Source organism: Cydia pomonella, chromosome 15 (assembly GCF_033807575.1).
Source record: "Cydia pomonella isolate Wapato2018A chromosome 15, ilCydPomo1, whole genome shotgun sequence".
NCBI classification, from domain to species: domain Eukaryota; kingdom Metazoa; phylum Arthropoda; class Insecta; order Lepidoptera; family Tortricidae; genus Cydia; species Cydia pomonella.
Genome location: NC_084717.1, coordinates 12,908,049 through 12,928,962, shown reverse-complemented (window position 1 = coordinate 12,928,962; position 20,914 = coordinate 12,908,049). Strand labels below are relative to the sequence as shown.

At 35.2% G+C, this 20,914-nt stretch overlaps 1 protein-coding gene across 4 annotated transcripts in view; it reads left to right on the top strand.

Annotated features, from left to right (window-relative positions):
* Positions 1–20,914, top strand: part of LOC133525873 (transmembrane protein 151B-like) — a 53,365-nt gene that overhangs the window by 26,776 nt on the left and 5,675 nt on the right. For 2 of the 4 annotated variants that reach the window (XM_061862281.1, XM_061862282.1), the window contains exons 2-3: positions 16,576–16,724; positions 17,117–17,335. In XM_061862281.1, the coding sequence (XP_061718265.1) occupies positions 16,576–16,724; positions 17,117–17,335 (368 nt within the window). The remainder of the gene's footprint in view (positions 1–16,575; positions 16,725–17,116; positions 17,336–20,914) is intronic. The other 2 variants (XM_061862284.1, XM_061862283.1) reach the window with 1 other exon arrangement.

Sequence of the window (20,914 nt, the reverse complement as noted above, 5' to 3'; positions counted from 1 at the left end):
TCTGCACCATTTATACATGTCTCTGTTTAACCCGATGGTTGACTGGTAGAGAATGTCATTAGGCGTTAAGTCCTCCATTTATACATTATTTTTGTATTGTGTGCAATAAAGTTTAAATAAATAAGTATTTTTTTCCGTGCTCATTCTTTTTTAGTATTCCTTGAAAAAAACAAACTATGAAAGTTTCTTGTAATATTCATCATTATAGATTTTTCCAAATTTATAAAATCTCGTCCTTTGGTCCTGATGAAACAATTTTCAAGCTTATTAAATTTTTTACTTATTTGTCGCGCATGGGATATACGATATGTCATCGTCTTGAATGTACCATTACGAGGGTGTAATATAACAAAGGGCTACTGTTGATTCGGCTATAGGACACAAGATTAATGACGCATTTATGGTCGTATTTACTTCACAATATACGCCAATGTTAGTGACAAAACAATCCAATTTGCATCTGGACACTCATTTGGGTGGCGTGACCTATGTAAATTTGTAATGTAACGTAAATATCGTTGTCTTTATTAAATTATAGAACGGGACTTAATCGCGTATTAAATTCTACATTTACATCCAACCAACCAAGTGCGGGTAGTTTGAAAATCTCACGCGGCTACAAGATGTTGATGTCAACTTTAGCCACTGTTCTCCGAGACCATGGGGACAATGTCGCCCTCGAAACGTCGGAGGTAAATTTAGAAGTTAATACGCGATTAAACTTCTCGTTCTATAATTTAATAATGTGTAAAAATCGTGAAAGTTCAAATCAGTATCGTTATCTTTGATTTACAAACGCCCCATCACTCGTCATGAAAACATTCACTTTTCAATGCTGAGTATATTACCTTCTTTAAAAATCAATGAAATATTTGAAACTTTTGAATTTCTAACTTCTAACATGCAATATTTGAGAAGATTCTAATGTTTTCTGCATAGCAAGATAAAGCATAAGAAAAGTCTCGGTTGAAAAGTTTCCGTAGCCAGCAAACCAGCATTCGATCAACGGCGTTACTTGATTTACAAAATTGGCTCAGCTGGAAATTGGAACATGAAATTTTACGAGCAAATCGGAGGAAATCCTGAAAATGGAAATCATGTAAATTAATTTATTATTGAATTATGAAAACGGGAAAATTGTTGCGAATTCTGTTAAAAATTAAAGCACGTCGATACTTGAGAAATATATGGACAGGCATTTAGAATCTACATACAATTTATGATTTAAAAAAAAAATGATGTTAAACACATCATCCTAAAATCTCACATTTTACATTCTGATAAGTTACAACGACAAAACACATATTACACCACTAAAGTTTCTAGCATAATATAGGTATAACGTATGATTTGCCGCCATATGGGGTACTTATAACATGAGTTAAACATAAAATCGTCCAGTGGGTACAGTAATTAGTCCAATATTTAATTAGTAACATAAATGACACTGACAAACATTACAAAATAGATACAATCTCGTAACTCTTCAAAGGTTACAAATGTTTTGAAATAATACCGTACTCTCCTGGTCCATAATGTTCGATGTCATCGTTCCTCGTACAAATTGCGACGAAATAATAAAATCTAAACGGCCCGTGTGTAATGGAGGACGTGAGGAGCATCGTTGAGTTACTGGATTCTTTTTCGAACGACTCCCTTTTGTCCTTATTGCTCTGTTTGTTTACGTCACGAAATAACTGTTATGATATAACTTATTTGGCAACGGTAAGCTGGACACCGTGAATCGGAACTGCGTGGTAAAATGAAATATTTGAAACTTGATATTTATATTTAAAATATCCTGTGGTTTTAAAGATTTAGCTTTTTCCTCATCAGCTGACAGTTAAGATTTTTTTGAAAAGGGACGAGAAAGTCAGGCAAACCGGGCTCATTGTGTCGAGAAGTGTAATTTGTCGCAATGTAGTGACATAATTGCGATAACATTCTTTAATAGGCAATTTTGTGTCTTTATGCCACAAATTTAATCCCCTCTTTCCGAGGTATTTGTCTAGGTTTAGTTAACAAGAGGTGCCTTAGGGGTGGCTTCATAACATGAATAAACCTGAACATTAAGATAAAGAAGACCAGGCAGACCAGCGGTTGCCAACGTTTGAGTCTGTGCGGAAAGAGAAGAATCGTGGCAGAAATGGGAAGTAACATTATCAATTATACATGGCAATCAAACCTTAGACACCTGCCTAATAAAAAGTAAACAAACTTCTGTCGTTTATTTGTCATTGTGTATTTTTATTTTTTACATATTTTTTTAGTAAACAAAAAGAAAGCCACAAATACAAAAATTAATCAAACAACCCGTCCCGAGCCCTCCCAGACGCAAAGGTGCCCATCACGCTCGCCGCGTTGCCACGCTGAATAGCGATAGACAGCCTCTGCATCAGGATTTTTTTACATCAGCAAGATTTATGTATAAAATATTATGGAAACGGCATAAAATTGTACACAGTTCAACAAAGTAAATTACATTTTAATATTACCTATTTTGTTTCGTCAGCGGGCGGGAAAAAGCGGCTAAAAGCTTCACTATCGACTTACAAGAAATACACAGAACGTGTTTCCGCTATAACGGGTATTTATGCTATTGTATTTAATATTAAATTATTACCTCTTCAATAGACCCCCTAATAATTATTCTCCGACACGAAATCGGTAAGTATATTCATACTGTATTGTAGGGTAAACCTTGGCTATTTGGTGATACATAGTTATTCGGTAACAGTCAGTTTTATTGTCTTTTGGCCAAGTTACCTGGTAATTTTATGACTTGGAACCATATTACACCACATTAGCCAAATTCGTGCTATTTCTTAGACATCGTTTTAAGCAATAAAATTACAGGGCAACTCGGCTAAAAGACAATAAAACTGGCTATCACTGAATAACCAAGTACCACCGAATAGCCCAGGTTTGCCCTAAATGTATTAATATACAGGCCATTCATTATCTTAAAGTAACTGACAAATAGTTTTGATACTTTGCCATTTTATGATTGCCAGGATTGAGTAAACGTAGTCTGTCGAATTTATCACATTTATTTATTTTTAAGTTCGTTTGTTAGATATATTTGTATTCAATCGATCAGAATACTCAAAATACACTTTAAGACAATGTAATAAAAAATATTTGTAAATATTATTGCAATGACACAAGGTCCACCGAAATGGTGTTGCTGATACTCGTAGTTACGTTACGAAATATTAATTCATAGGTATTTAGCAGGAGCTTTGAGACAAAGTAAAATATCGTGAGAGAACCGAAGAAGTCCAAGAGAATCCCAAAAATACCTACTCTTGCACTGTTTTATATCATAGATACTAAAGTTGATGGTTCGATTGCCCAATTTCTACCCAATTTACCCATCCGATTATGTGCTAAAATAACTATTGGATTGGTTCTTAGATAATTGTAAATTGGACTCTCATCTGGTTTTGTACGAAAATAGCAATTGGATTGAGCAGATTCTTAGCTAGTTTAAGTAGTTTTGTCAATCGAATTGTCACTTTAGTACCTGGAACATGAAAACAAAAGTTGAGTTTAACCTCTAGGTAGAAGGTGAAATGGCAGTCACTTTCGTGAAAACCAGTGCCTGTGCTAATTCATAGGATTCGGTTATCGAGCCGACACCAGGCTCCCTTTAGTGAGCCGTGTAAAAAAGCCAAGATAACGGGATTCAAGTATCATGATCGTTAGCGTAGTACTACAATTTCGTGACAGTGTTGTCGGCATAACAAAAACATAAAATAGCACTGGCACGCCCTCAAATCCTACGACTCTTCTCTTTCCGCATAGACTCTAGCTGCTAAGATAAGCTCGTTTATTGGCCCTTTTAGAGTTTTAGCTAGTATTAGCTTTATGAATTGGATTTACACATTATTTTTAAAGCAGCTTTCTATTTTATTGAAGGAACACTAGATTCAAGTAGGTTAATCTAAAATATAAATATCTATAGTTTATAGGCATTTATCTATGATTGAGGGCGTCTTCCCGGATCGGCTTAAGGTTAGTATTATTAAGCCTTTATTTAAAAAAGGAGATAAGGAAATATGTGACAACTATAGACCTATTGCCATTATACCAATATTGTCTAAAATATACGAAAAAGTTATATACAGACGATTGCTACACTTTCTTGACAGACATGAAATTTTAAACACCAACCAATTTGGATTTAGAAAACGCAAATCCACTACTTTGGCTATACATGAGCTAATCAAGGATATTACGTTATCTAGAGACAATAGGACACCTATAACAACAATCTTCATGGATATGTCCAAGGCCTTCGATTGCGTCTCGCATAGTATACTCCTAAGAAAGCTTTATCACTACGGCATACGTGGGAACTGCCAAGACTGGCTACGGACGTACCTATCCGATAGGAAACAGAGAACTGAAATTACGTCATACTGTGCGAAGACGAAATCGTTATCAAAAATGCGGTCTGACCAGTCTAATGTGAACATGGGGGGTACCCCAGGGGAGTATACTTGGACCGTTATTATTCTTAGTTTACATTAATGACCTACCCAATGTCACACATAACAAGGTCCTTCTGTTCGCCGACGACTGCTCCGTGATTATTCCCGGTAATGATCCAGCAACTTACCAATCAGAGGCAAATTTAGTGTTCAACAATATCAACACCTGGTTGCTGAGAAACAATTTGAAAGCCAATATGAGCAAAACCAAATACATGGAATTCTATGCCCCTCAAAGCAACGCAAAAAATCTGGTAATAAAACATAATCATGATGCCATTGAAAGCGTTCAAACCATAAAATTTCTCGGGGTCATGCTGGATTGCCATTGTGATTGGCGAGCACATATTGAGCATTTGGTCAACAAACTGAACAGATTTGTGTTTGCTCTGCGCAGGATATCACAGGTGGTATCCCAAGAATCTGCTCTTTTGGCTTTTCATGGCCACGTTATGTCCAACCTTCGTTACGGTCTCATTTTATGGGGAAACTCCACATTTGCCCAACAAGCGTTCGTATTACAAAAAAAAATGCGTTAGAGCAATCTGTGGCGCCAAAACGATGGATTCTTGTAGACCGTTGTTCAAAAAATTAAAAGTCCTTCCGTTGCCAACGTTGTACATTTACGAAACATGTCTCTTTGTGAAAACTCATATTAGTCAGTACAAAATTATGAAATCTAACCCTAGGTCAACTTCTAAATTCCATGGACTCAATATCAGTTACCCATGTCATAACTCTGCTCATTTTGAAAAATCTGTTCTTTTCATGTCTGTCAAAATCTTTAACCACTTGCCAAATGACCTAAAATCCCTGGATTGACAAGGATTTAAAAGCAAATTATTTATGTGGTGTTTACAAAAAATGTTCTACACAGTCAATGAACACTTTGTATCCACCAATGCTTAAAAAAATGTTATTCCATTTTATTACTATTGAGTGCTATTGACATTTAAATATTATGAATTATTAAAAAAAAAAATTGTTTGATACTTTTCTATATGCATGACATTTGCCTATTATTATTATTATTCTTTTTTATAATTATTATTGCATTTTTTTTATATAATACTTTTTTTTTATTCTGACATTGTTATACTTTTATTCTTAATTGGTTTTAATGACATGCATACTGAGAGTCCAAGTATTGTACGCCAAATTCTGGCTGATTGTGATGTAACAAAATACTAACCCTACCACCATTTATAACCACTCACATTCAAACAATAAATAATTTGTATTTGTATTTGTATTTGAAACTAAGCAGTTTTTAAGTAAAACTAACCAGAAAATAAGCCTACTTTCCTATTTATGGAAGTAAATACAGCGCAAAGTGCCTTTGACGGTAATTTTCTACAAAACACGATTACCCGTCCTTCGTGTACAAGGCATTAAATATTTATCTGCATTAGGTAATCACGCCAAGTCCGCCTCTTGATATTCTCATACATTTATTATTTATGTGTCACTTCTTCAAGCCATTAAAAGTAATTAAACTTAGAAATTTATAAATACAGTATGATTAGAAAAAAATATATAAATAAACCTAGGTACTAGTGAATAATCACTGCAAAACCACGTATAACTACATTAAGCATTCATGAACATTAACTTTGTTTATGCTTAAAACATTTAAAAATCTGATCTGGTAACTATGATTTGCGTTCAGTTCTAGATCAGTAAATTATTCAGAACCAAGCTAGAAAAGGTTAGTAATGCCTGAGTGAAAAAGTGGCAGTTCTTTATTTCCCATAGATTCCAAAATAGGTGATATAAGAACTTTAGTATGCCGATTTATACTCCATCTTTTTGATATAACATTCTGTGCCATAATATGTTGCTTTAATCTGATTAAATCAGATTTCGTATACATGATGTACAGCATCCATATGGGACTATTGCACAACAAACTTTGTACACACACCTAAATACGAATTTAGAACTTATATCTACAGAACAAGATCTGAAACTACTTGTATATTCATAATTTCAAAGTTTGTACCTGATACTGAGCCACTGAGGCCTATTCTGTTTTAACAACTTGTAATGGTTTTCATTTCATTTAGATACGACCGTGAGTCGTCGAGTATCTCTCACGCACCAAGGCAAGTGCGAGTGAGATAACGGCACGACTCCTCATTGCATTTCGTGACCACAAATCAGCTGACGCTAGCGCTGATTGGCTTCTGTTATCGTCCTAGGGCACCCCGGAAGCATGTGCATAGGGCCTTCACAAGATACTTCCACGCCTTTTTGTCTTGAGCAACCGTCTTGACCTCGTTCCAGCTCAGGCCTGCGGCTCGCAGCTCGTTGTCTACGCTTCGCCTCCAGGTGTGTACGGAACGTTTGAGGGCTCGCTTTCCGCCTTGAGTCCACCACTCAAACGGAATACTGGCGCTGTTCGCAGCTCCCTTCTAAAGGGTATGTGCGATCCATCTCCATTTCCGCAGCGCTACTTCTTAGGCGATCGAAGGTTGTCGGCACATACTTCATAAATCCTCATTCCTTATGGTCCTCGGCCAGAAAATGCGGAGGATCGACAGAAGGGACTTATTGAATTGAATTGAAAACTTTATTTCAGACACATTAGGCAGCTCCTTTGACACTCTCCATCCGAAGAGCAGCACGGACTTGACTATGGCTTCGAAGAGGGAGATTTTACCGCGTCGAGTAAGGACCGCGTTTGAGTCCCAAAAACGCTGATTGGTGCGTACGATTAAAGTCGTATCAGAATCAGGAAAATATTATCAAATTATGAAAATAGAATCGGCCTCGCCATGGAACTCACTTAACGAGAGCTTGCACAGAACAGCAAATTACATTCCAAGTGCACTTCCGTTTGCTGTAACCGCCTTTGTTTGCCTTTGGGCCGCCATTTTGATATTAATGCTTCTGTTTGAAGTAGGTGGAATAATTTCCTAAATTAGAATTGATTGTAAGAACTTATTACAGACAAACCAATTTATTTGTATGATGACTTCGATGTTAATTTTTTTTAACGTAAAAAGTCCTTTTTATATTTGTTTATATAAATAAACTGACACCTTACATTATAAAAATTAAGTTTTTGCAACTGTTTCATAATCACCAATAAGAACGAAGCAAAGAAAGAAGTTGTAAAGTTTTCTTTGTCTATCTTTCTCTTTAACGAATGAAAATGAATAAATTTATTCAGTAGATTTCTAGGTACGGAAAAAGAAAAAAAATAGAATAATATGATTTAAAAAATGCGTTATTTTGAGCGGAAACACTATATCTATGTATATAAATGCGTGTGTCCTGATTGACTGACTGGTTCATCAACGCAGAGCCAAAACTACATAAGCTAGAAAGTTGAAATTTGCACACTAGGTTGCATTTATAAAGTGTACAAGAGATATGAATCGATTTGGAAAGGGGGTTAAAATTCATCCCGAAAAAGGTTAAAAGAGGTTGAAAGTTTGTAGCGCGAACGATTTGAGTAGGGACTTGAAGAGAATATATTACAAAGTACGAAAAATAATTTCAGTGCATTAAAAAATTCAGTCCCCTAATAGGGTTAAAAAGGAGTTGAAAGTGTGATTCGGAAAATAAACTAACGCGGACGAAGTCGTGGGCAACAGTTAGTACCTACATTAAAAACCCCTTAAGTTCTTGGTCACTTATTTTCGTACCTACATATATGTATATGATGTCTAATTCAGTTCACCTACTTAACTGAATTTGTTAAATGTACAATTTTATCGTAGTTTCTACTGTGCAGCAGTAAATTCAATGAACACACTTAAATATAAGCAATCTGCCTCCTGAAATCGCTTTTATGAAAGAAGATTTTTGATCTAATGTTACGACCTTACTTTGACCCGTAAAGTTTCGACATACAATCCCTCGGCAATATTGAATCTACAAATGCGAGATTTATTCGTTCGAGCTTCATGGCAATATTTCGTATACTTTACAACTCAAAAATTTTACTACAGTTTTATGTATTAAATATATAAGAAAACAATATCTGTAACATCTTACATGAAAAAACGGGTGCACATGCGGCCGCCAGCGCTAAACAAAACTATGTAACAGTTAATTTACACTTTTGTTTTGAGAAGTTTTTTAAGCCTGGTCATGGAGAAATAAGTACCTACCTAAGCTTAGAGTGATCACTTCATACATAATAAAAAACTATTTATGTGGGAGTAAGCACTCTCTAAGATTTAGACTTACTTTTTTATGGAATTGAAGAGCTTTAGTTTTTATCTTTTGTTTAACTTTAATCTAATTTAAAACTTCTCTAACTCTAACCACCTATTCACATATCCAGTTATAGTGTCGATCGTTAAAAAAGTAAATGCGTATATCTTCCATTTGTGATTGGCATTAATATAAAGTTAATACTAGAAGCAAGTCGTTGTAAATATTGACTTTGTTTCATTAGAGAAAGTAAAATATAAAGTCCTAAAACATGAACTCTCTCCTTATGTCAGTTCCTTAAGTCTGTTTTAGTTGGATGTAATTTAAAAAATAATCTAAGAACAATGTTATTTACCGTATTTTTATTACTGATTTAAATGTTACATTTCTAAATTAATTAATTTAAGTATGAAACTTCCAAAAATAATCCATTTAAAAATAAACTGTCATAAGGACGATCATTCGACGTGAAAGGTATAAACGATTTGTCTAGTTGCTAAGCTTAAATAAACAGCAACAATAACCCCGCTGTGGCTCAAACAGGATTCTCGGTCTAAACTAAAACACTCAACACACAAGGCGTGTTTACGTAACAATATTCCATCTTACATTATTTTGCGTCAAGTTTTATGAACACACTCTGCGTTTCCTCTGGATCATCATTCAAGTATTCTGGTAAAGTTTTATAATAAAACTTAACTGAGCATGTGTAGACAGCAATATGATATATAGGAACCTGCTGCATGATTTATTCTCTAAATATACCTAAGTAAAATGTTGTTGTTGTAAACTTTCTTTCCATTCCAGTAAAATAACAATTTAGGTACAGTCAGCGTCAAATATTTTGTAGCAGTCAAAGTGGCCAAATAGTTCGGTACACCATACTAAATATATGGTGTACCGAACTATTTGGCTACTTTGGTTGCTACAAAGTATTTGACGCTGACTGTACAACACATTATTCATTCTCAACAAATACAGCGAAGCCTCAAAGCAAAGTTCATGTCGTGGCTATCGCGTTATTCAACCACCACTTGTTGTGTACTGATTGAGTCGTGGTACTGATAATTCTTTTCGTTCTTAAATCGGTAAATATTTACAGTAGAGAAATAAAACATAATTTTAAAGTTTACATAGGTCTACGTATTAATTTAAACGGGGTTTACACAATATTTTCCTTTTATACTCGTAACCAGCCCATTTACAAACATGTAGCACCAAAATACTTCGTTTAATTTGTTATCTTTGAGGCCTTTTGATTACGTCCCTGTTGACAAAAAGTAATTGCCTTTTACCAACCCATATCTGTCACATAAATTTATAATTATTCCTCTTTATCTTTACACGGCTCCTAAAACTTAAATATGAGCGGGAATATATTTAATACACTAATAACGAGTTTCAGACTTCATAATATTTTGAGGCTGGTCTACTGACAAGTCGTCAATTACAGGGAATATGTACGATCTAGGAAATTGATTCATTAGCAATTTGCAGTTCATTTGATTTTGTTTGTACATACTTATGCTCTCCAATCTAAAGTGAATTACTTAGATACTGACAGACAATGCACACAGCCTAAAGAAAGTTGCCGTTGGAGGAATCTGAATTATAAAGCACATATTCTTCAAATTCAGACCTTCGGGGGAGACTAGTAGACACCTACATAATTTACGATCAAATTAAAATTTCATCTCAAACACACGAGGAATTCCGTAAAAGTTCTGCAACTAATTGCCAACTGCATAGCTATACGTTCCCAGTGCACTTTGATTTTAACGTTTGTAATAAATTTGGAACAGTTTCCGAGAAACTTCACTTCGGCATTGACAACTCCAAACTATTGGAAAATGTTTGGAGCAGTTACCTACTTCTTAAGTAGTTTACGGAGAACAATCGTAACTGAGCATTTAAATTTAGTTGGGCAGTCTTAGGTAAGTTTTTACGAAAAATAATTTTGTAATGGAGTACCTAATCGCATAAAGAACGCATGTATAATTTGTGCATCATAGTAACAGCGACAAGATCAAGTAGTCACTGTCAATTGTGCTGTATATATAAGCTATTAATCCATTTACTTTTTCGACGTTTGTATTGGGGTTCGTTTGCGTAAAATCCGGTAGTTCTGATATTTTGCAAGATATCTTAGAATCTACACGTATTAGGTCTACAGGGCCAATTCTAGTCTCGTACTGTAGCAAATTTAGTCTACTTTAAAAACGCTCCGATAAGGCAGTCTCTGAAACTAGTTCTTTAGGGTTATAATCGCCTAAATCTACAACAAAACCGAAATTTCGCGATTTTTTAGTTTTTTGACAAATTGCGTTCGGCGCTCGAGGTCACCAACTTGGATTATTCATTGAGCCAACATCAAAAACAAGACTGTAAAAAATCAGAAGTACTGTATTTGACGCGAACGCTAATGTATAAAGTTACTGTATTATATATACGACATACGTGGATCTTTGCCAACACGTATACGTACGTAATATCACTACCAACACTGAGGTGCCTACATAAATATTTGGAATACGAGTAGAAACGTGTCAGACTCAATTTCACACTCGCTGAATTAGGCACACAATATTAGGTATACAGCAGTTATATATATATTAAAAAGGGTCACTCACGTTTATGGAACCACACGCGTTAAAGCTCATTGTTATGGAGTGAAACATTCGAGCAATCGTCGACTTAAAAACGTTATTGACCCTTTAATACAGAGAAGTACCTACAATTGAATCACTAAGTAAATTAGGTCGACTGAGGGTCCGATTCGAAGAATGAGATAGAAGCATGTCGATACGGGCAATCGGTTATGCCAGTGTCAAAAGTGACGTATTTGTTTGAAGAATCGTTATTTTTAACACTGACATATCCGATCCATATCGTATCTTTGATACATTTTTGACGTGTATTAAAGTTCGAATCGGCGTTAGTACCTAAAGTACCGCTTAGTTTGTACCTAAGTTTTTTCTGGAAAGTGTTGGCAATCAAAGAACTTAGGGAACAAATCAAATTATTTGATCAATCCGGTCTCCGCCACTGGGGGGCTTAGTAACTCTTCATTTAGTGCGAGTAGGTATATGACATCTATTTCAGTTTTAAATATTGGCAAAATTATTCAGCATTCAAAAGGGTCATTGAGCTAAGATCAATTACGGACGCAAGACCAAGACTGCAATCATATTGTTAATTAATACAAAATTGCCTCGTCCCGTTACAAGCTCCATAGAATGTAATGGGAATGACCACATCAAATAGATTTTCCTTTTATCTTCATAAACAGCAGGTTGCCACCCGCTGCTACTACCCGCTTTAAACATGTCACATACAGAGTCCCGTGGCTTTTCTTTAAACAAGTTACGGCCGTTATGTTTTATTTAATATAATTTTCTAAATATTTGAAATTTACTCAAAAGGTTAACGACATGTAAGTAAGTAGGTATAAAAACGTAGGAGTCAGAGGGAGACTCCCTATATGTTGGCTATCTTTGAACATGTCATGCTTGCTATGACCGAGATAAAGATAAACGATTTTCTACTCAAAGTTAGTTTTCTGTCCCCATGAGAAAAAATTAAAGAAAGCACATAAAAGCTTTGACAAATGTTACTTGTGTCGCATTAATAAGGTCTTCCAATAGATCCCTGGTCATTTGAACTGATGTACTTAGCTGAAAAAGTGAAAATTTAATTAAATAAGTATTATAAGGACAATCTTATACTAATCGACCTATTTCCACAGTAACCTCAATAAGGCTTGTGTTGTGGGTACTAAACAATATTAAATATAATATATAGGGATATATACATACATGGGAAACAACCATAACTCAGGAATAAATATCTGTGATAAACACGCAAATAAATGCCCTTACCAGGATTCGAACCCGGGAACTCCTGCTTCGTAGGCAGGGTCACTACCAACAAGGCTAGGAGGCCGTTAAAATGTTTTCATATCTCACTTAAATATTAAGAAAGCCTTAATAAAACATCAACTTTTTTAACTTAAGTTATATGAGTTACGGTTAACCAGTGTAAATCGTCTTTAAAGCGGTTAAATAAATAAAAAAATCTTAACTATTTACTGAGAAAAACATATGACTAAGTAATGTAACTTGATTTTTTTTTGTGTTGCATAATCTATGCATGACGTGCACGACCAAAATACCACCATTGTTTCTGTTGATCACGCGTATGTCATGTAACTTAACGTACATACCGTCGTCGTCGTGTGCCCAATATAATATAAAAGAGGTCATGCAGAACTCGATTTAACTCGAATAATGAAAACTATTCAATTAGGTATGCGAAATTTTTTTTAAAGCTAAGGCTTTAGGCTTTGTGACCATATTTCCTACATATAAATTATTTAAAAAAAGTAACGATGAATAGTCAACGATAACAGCATTTGAATAATTAAAATTATAAACGTAATTAACTCGAAACTCATCTTTTAAAAAGTTACATGAGCTGCGCCTTACACCTTATAAAAAGCTCAAAACATAACGCTGGTGATTCTCATCCGATTAGAATATACATTTAATCTGTATTAAATTAAAAATTAATCAATTCGCTCCTAATAACATTAGCAAGTAACCCAATTCGACCACATCAGAATAAACATTATCGTAGCGGAAACTCGAATAACATTATACGCAGAATGTAATCCATTCAGTGAATTGGCAAAACAATTCAATTTGCTGGTATTGCCGCCAAGCGTCGTCGAATTCTGTTCAGTTGGCGGCTTCATTCTGCTATCGCACGCTGTTGTAATAAGGATCAGATTGAGTTTAGATACGTGCGCCTGAATTGTTTTCTGTTAGCTTTTGTCTCTGCTATACAATGTTCCGTGTTTCAATATCGTGTGACACGAGGCCTTGCAAATAAAAATAAATTAATTTATAAGCGATTTCAAATTGGGTATATTTCGATACTTATATCGTTGATGTCGAATCTATGCTATTTTTTTTATTCCATTTGGAAACACAAAAGTTTTATGCTAACTAAATCAAAAAAAATCTACCAGGTATACATAATTTGCTTACGTGTAAAAAAAAACCGTTTGTAATAGGGAACTCTGCTTATAACTACTACTACCACAATCCGTCAAAATTTGAGGGTCTACCGCGAAACAAGAAAATCGAAATTTCGTTATCTAACCTCTCTATGACTCTTGCATGTTCGAGCGATGAAAAGGCAGATAACGAAATTTCGATTTTCGCTTTTCCGGTAGGCCCTTTGTAAATAAAACTCCTTGATGCATCAATGTTATATTTTATTATCTGTAAAAACTTGTCAAAAAACAGTTTAAGGCACAGTATGTATAAGTTACTCTATGGTTTAGGAAAGTTGCTAGTGCTGCACTCTGGCGGCAGAACATTGCAGTAATATTCCCTATTGAAACTACGTCTAAATAACCTTAATGCATGATTTTATCCAAAGTTACATGGAATATACAATATTAAAATAGGTTATAAATCCACTGTAACATTAGCAAGCCGTTTCATGACATTAATCAAAACTAAGCGTCTATAAACGGGGATAAGCCGATACTGAAATATTGCCCCAAAACATTAATGGTGCAATATATCACAGCGGGTCATCCCTGGACCCCGTTTTCCGACACGATCCTAAATACAAGCAGCGGGTTGGAACATCATTTACCCAAGGTGACCGCCATTATGACTGAGCTAAAATTAACGGCAACTGAGTCATGGAGGTCTTCGTATCCACTCTGTTAGGTGTAAGATTCTAACTATTTATCAACGTCTTGTCGAGAGATAAACAAAGGGTTAATTGAATCCAGGAATCCAGGGTAAGCCTGTGTTCTCCATTATTGTAATTACAACGAAGAAACGATAGATTCACAAATCACTGCCTGGCGACATTTATGCAAGTAAACCAACCCCATTTAAAACTTTGTGTTTATGTCTATAAGTAACGTATAATAATAATAATATAATAATATTATAGGACATTATTACACAAATTGACTAAGTCCCACAGTAAGCTCAATAAGGCTTGTGTTGAGGGTACTAAGACAACGATATATATAATATATAAATATTTATAAATACTTAAATACATACAAAACACCCATGACTCAGGAACAAATATCCATGCTCATCACACGAATAAATGCCCTTACCAGGATTTGAACCCGGGACCATCGGCTTCATAGGCAGGGTCACTACCCACGAGGCCAGACCGTTCGTCAAAACGTATATACATATATTTAAAAAATCATACACTTACAAGGATACATATTAATATTTAAGTAATAGAGCTAGAGTCTGTGTGGAAAGAGAAGAGTCGTGGAATGTATGGCCCAATACATTCCTTGACTCTTCTCTTTCCGAACAGTATCTCCTTTTAATATTTATTATACGTATTAAAGTTTATGTACGCGTCGGTAAATATAGTCTATTTCCAAATACAGACAGCCTTTGTACAAAGAGCTACCTCAAATTTACCTCGAAATCGTAATTGAAAAACTAGAATGAGAATGAGTTTCATGTACTACTGAAACCGTCGCGTGTTTAATCATCCACGCAATAAAATGTTAATTTGTTCTTAATTCCCTCATGGCCTTAAAGAAATATAAAACGCGTTAGGCTCAAAATGTGCCACTAATGTTATATTAAACTTGGCTGACCCAATTAAGTTTTGGTAACTTAACAATCATGACTAAGTACTTTTGAGATTGTACTGCAAGGAGGTCTCAATATGATGGATACTAATAATGAAGTTATGTCCTTTTTACTTGAATATAAAAAGCAGCCAAACGACATGCTACAAAAATATTTCAATAGATTTTTTTTTTATAGTTAAGGCAAGACAGAAATATGAATGCCTTAGTCTTATGAGGTCATATGTGAACTTCAGAAATCAATATTATCCCGTAATTCTTATTAATACTTTCTTTCTAAAATGGAGCTTTCAAAAGCCTTTCGAAAGTTCTAAACGAAACTCGGCCTAGTCACTGGGAGTTATGAGAACTTTTACCACCATTTTTATTTAATTTTCCTTAAAAACTTTCTCGAGATTTAACTAAGGTAACTTTAAAAAAAAAAGGAACAAATTTTGGATTAGAGGAAGCGAACTTTTATATTTATTACCTTAAAATCTTACTTTTTCTGTTTGTAACCTACAGCAACAAGCATTATATGATATTCCATATTGTTTAAAATGAAACATCATTGTAGGTATCCCTGCTCCGAAATTGCCTAAAAACTCAATTAATCAAACACCGCTAAATGAAAATGTAGCACAAAATGGCGACCAGAAAATTCAAAATTGATTGATCTCATTTTTCTTGTCGTTACGATGCAGATTTTGCCATTTATAATAATTATGAAAAAATTAATACTGCAATATAACTACTCTTCATCGTCATTTTTTTTAAACCGGTTGTTTTCAAATACATACATTCTTACATATAAATCTTCATCTTCTTCATCTTAAAATAGATTCTTAGCCATAAATATTAGCTTGTAAGCGGAGGGCGCACTTTATTGGACCAATGTAAATAGTGTGGGTCGATTCTTGGCTTTTTCTTATGGACCCAGTATTACTCGCTGACCAAAAATTTCCGCACTTAATTCGCCTCCTAAAATATGTATTAAAGCCTTACGGAAATAAAATGGATTTATTGGGTACTATAAGTTTAGTCACATGGTTTATGCTATTTGCTTTTATATTGTGTGATGTTATTGTTAATAAAACTTACCAATCGCTCATAAATATGTTAGGGATAATAACTATCAAGAGTTTGAGGATTAAAACAGAGGGTTACATTTATAGGAGCTTACTACACGAAGTTTAAAAAATGAAGTGAGAATTATTGTTACCCTCTCAGTCTATTAAAATTTTGTATCAGCATCGACTGAACACAGTCTCTCTTCCACAGCGTCCACGTCAGCAGAGTTTGGGCGGGGTACTGCGGCGCGAAGGCAACTGGAAGTGCTTCATGCTCACCCTCATGATCGCCGGATGTCTCGGATCCGTGGCCTGGTGCAACACCGCCAAGATCGACAAAGAACTCATCGATTTGCACACGTAAGTATAAATCATAAATACTTCCTTATACGTAGAGTCGAGATAAGATGCCGACCCTGATAATTGACGACAACCTCGATATTGCTAGTTCTCCAAAATCGACAGGCCGATACGCCGTCCGTTGCCGGTTCGGTCCATTTACCGACTTGTCGGTAACCAGCGTTATCAGTAAAAAATATGTCATAGTGATCTTTCTATTTAGAAAAGGAATCTGTGTAATTTTTTTTGCTGCTTCCATTGTGTGCTTTTAATTCTAAGTTTGCTTTGCCTCTTTCTATTTCTAACAAATACCGCTGACCGCTTCTGATAATGCTCAACGTTCAACTGAAATACTTTTACATAATATTTTTGCATAGTTTGACTTACCTAGCACGGATTAATCTCCAAATTAGCTTCTTTTCCCGCAGATTCCCGATAAAAAGGGTAGTACGTGAATCCCCTTGCGATGTCGGCTACGCCTACATACCGATTGCGTTCGTCCTGCTTTTATACCTGGTGTACTTGGTGGAATGCTACCACAGCACAGCCAGGATCCAGCTCGCCAGGCGGGTGGACACCGCAGCGGTGAGCGCCAGGGTGCACGCCATGAGGACCGCTACGCCAAGAGTTTGGTAAGTGCACCAGATTATTTATAGTTGCAAGAATATCTTCTTCTCCTCAGACAGCTATAAAAATTACAACAGTTTTTTTATTTTTATTTAACTAAGTTCTAACTGAAAATACGAATAGGCCCTTTTAATTAAATTGAGAGATACGTTGTCGCGAAAACTGTCTCGTTCTTGTCAGTATTTAACCAAAAATTTCTAAAGTGAGCATACACTAAACAGGCCCTTATTTTTGTTGACCAAGTTCAATCAAGTCACTTTAGGCAATCTATATATATTGGAAAAAGTAAATACAAAGTATGAAACTATATTGAAAATATTCGTACACTTACATACGTACGTTTTATAAGACAAGTAAGCAAAAGTAGTAATACCGTCCGCTGTGTGCAGGAAATCCCGGCGAAAATCTTTGCTGGCTAGTGGAAAAGGTAACAAGGTAACGTATGTTTCAGGAACGGACCGCGCAGAAAATCTAGGACTTAAAACGTTCTTTATATAACAGTCCTAGTAATGTGTTGAGAAGTCCAACCATAAAACAACTTTAATACCGTTAACTGAGTCGGTTACTTCCATTTACAGGTATTAGGTACTAAAGTACAGTCAGCGTCAAATACTTTGTAGCATCCAAGGTAGCCAAATAATTCGGTACACCATATATTTAGTATGGTGTACCGAACTATTTGGGCACTTTGACTGCTACGAAGTATTTGACGCTGACTGTACGTCTACTGATCTTAACGCTACAAAGCCATTAGTAAAAGTTGTTAAAGGTACTCAAGACTGCGGTAATGTTTGCGTCGCAATGTCACGAAACCATTTCCGAATGAAATTACCATATTGTTGATGTACCAGTATCTTGATAACGACCGGCCTATTGGGGCCCGCATTCCGATAAAGATCTTATAATGATTGCCAGTGGCCTTGCCGGACTTGCCCGCAATGTGGGGGTTTATTTATTCCTCGGTTGTAATTTAATACGCCCCAGGTTTCAGCTTCCAGCTAGCCATGGTTAACCGCATAAAAAACCCATCATGCATGTCTCTAAAGCTATTAAACGAGCTTGTCAGCAAAACGTTCGACTTTCTCGTAAAGTAATCACGCTTATTACTGATGTTGTATAATCTGCAATCCGAGGGACCGAGATAACTCGGAAAACGGAATTTCCCCAAAAATAAAACTTATGTGTAGCCTCATAATCGTCAACATTTGCAAATAGTAAAAATATTGAACGTTTGATGCAAATATAATAACTGCTAGCAAATCCTTAGCCAAAGCTCTCAGAAACCAATACAAATAACGATTAAATCCGTAACCGCAGCGTACCGTATATTCGCGCCCAGGGGTAGGACTAATCGCCTTACCGCTTCACGGTCGTGATTCGACAGTGAATTTGTGTTTTCAATTACTTAGCGACAATCTGCTGGATTAATATCGATACTTTTAGAGTAAATGTGAAGAACAGTGCCCCTAGTGTAAATTTAGTCGATAGCGAAACGTGACGTACGCGTTTGCGTTAAGTCTCATTTTGTATGGGTTTTTGAACAGCGCGCCAAGCGGGACGTTTTGGAAAGTTAAAAATCTCATACAAAATGACACTTAACGCAAACGCGTACGTAACGTTTCGCTGTCGAAAATATTTACACTAGGGGTACAGAAGGACGAATCAACTTTTACTTGTTACTCGTTGCCATGGTTTCGGTCATCTGGGTCACTTTTAAAACCCCGGATATGGTATTTGAAAAAATTTAAATAATGGCATTTATAAGCCTTGCCATGAATCACCCTTCCTTAGCATATTAGTAGAACAAGTAGCATAATATTTCTCCTAATTCACTAAGCTATTATTGTCGGCTGGCTGACAGGATAACAAGAAGACTCCTCTTCCATTTCTATTGTTGCTATTTGTTAATAAATTTGAAAATTATGTGAAGCGTAAAATTATTTCTAAAGCTTTTTATACAACACACAAGACTATATTAATGATAAAACGCCGTGGGATTAATTGTTACATTTAGATTGCATTCTAGAATAGTATTATTTTTAATTTTTTTATTGTGAAATTTTCTTGGATTTCACGGGCCAATAAATCTCGGGTCTTTTTATAGGCTTGTGTGGGGATATCGATCCAATAAGTAGAGACCCCTTAAAGAGCTTTAATGTCATATAGAACGACTGTGAACCCGTTCACATGTGCAACAAAAGACACCCGTGAACCGGTCGCAGCAGGCATTGGGACTATTGTAGAAAAAGTGAATAGTGTAACTATCTATGGATTGAAGTTTGGGTGGATAATGGGACTGGGTTATTGAAAAAACGTCCATGCACCTGCCATAACAAAGTTTTCACTAGTTATCGAGGCAGGCGGTGATTTGCCGCCCACTAGATGGGTCCCTGAAACCGTCGTTGTGAAGACACTAGAACATCGGTGTGAGCGGCTCAACTTTGTCGAGGGCCGCCGTTTTTACCAAGTGGCTGATAACAGCAACTGTGCCAACTCGCGTTTTGTTTTGTTCATGCATGTTTTGAGAATTTTACAATTAAGTTTCACGCTTTAAACTCTCATTTTTTTAACGAACAATAAGAGTTGCATCAATGAATTGCTATACAAAATCATATTACGTAGGTCAAACACCTAGTTATTACCCAAACAGCGATAATAATCATACAAAAAATAAGATTAAGAAATTTATTTTAAAATTAAAAAGATTCATGTTATGTAATTCTAAATCCTTTTCAAAGCAGAGTGTCAAAATGATTAATTCTAAATTCCTTTCAAAGTCGAGCATCAAAATACCGTTCACAAACTTCTTAAAATATAATTAAAATAAAACAAATTTACCCTGAAAAGTAATACAAACTCAACACTCAGGTCGACATCTTCCAGCGAAATCAAAACCTCTTCGCTTAATTCTTTATACGTAAAAGGGGAACCACTTTATGAATTGCCTCCCCGGACGCCTCGCTATTAATATCTTATTGTGAAGGCAGCGTCGGTATTAAATGTCGAAAGTGTACTTTTACCTGGGGCTTTCGATGGTGATACAAAGTGGCTATAGCTGGGTCAAACGGGGTAAACTGTGTCATTTATTGTTTTAGTTAGTAAATCTTGGAACCAAGTACTAAGTTATATTAGTATTATTAGTACTTATGTACTAAGTTCATACTTTTGTATTATTAATGACTATACTTTTATAACACTTTAAAATTCAAATTCATATGCTTACCTATTTTAAAATAATGATAAAATAAATTATAAGCTCAAACGGTACAAAAACCGCAAGAAATGTTATTAACTAAGGTTAGGTGGGGTAAGAGAAACCATAACACGTATAAGAAAAATAAACAGAGATATTAAAGATCTTATAAATAAATTTAGTGATGATACTAAAAATATAGCTAACGCATAAATTTACTTAGTTAAGTTAGTATACAGTTTTATAACCATGTACATATTCTTCAAATAATTGTTACAGTTAATGTTGTAGGTACCTATTCTGTAAATTATTTAATCAAATGTTACATTTCTAAATAAATAAAACATGTCACATTAAAACTAAATATAAATAAATCACATTTAAACTGAAA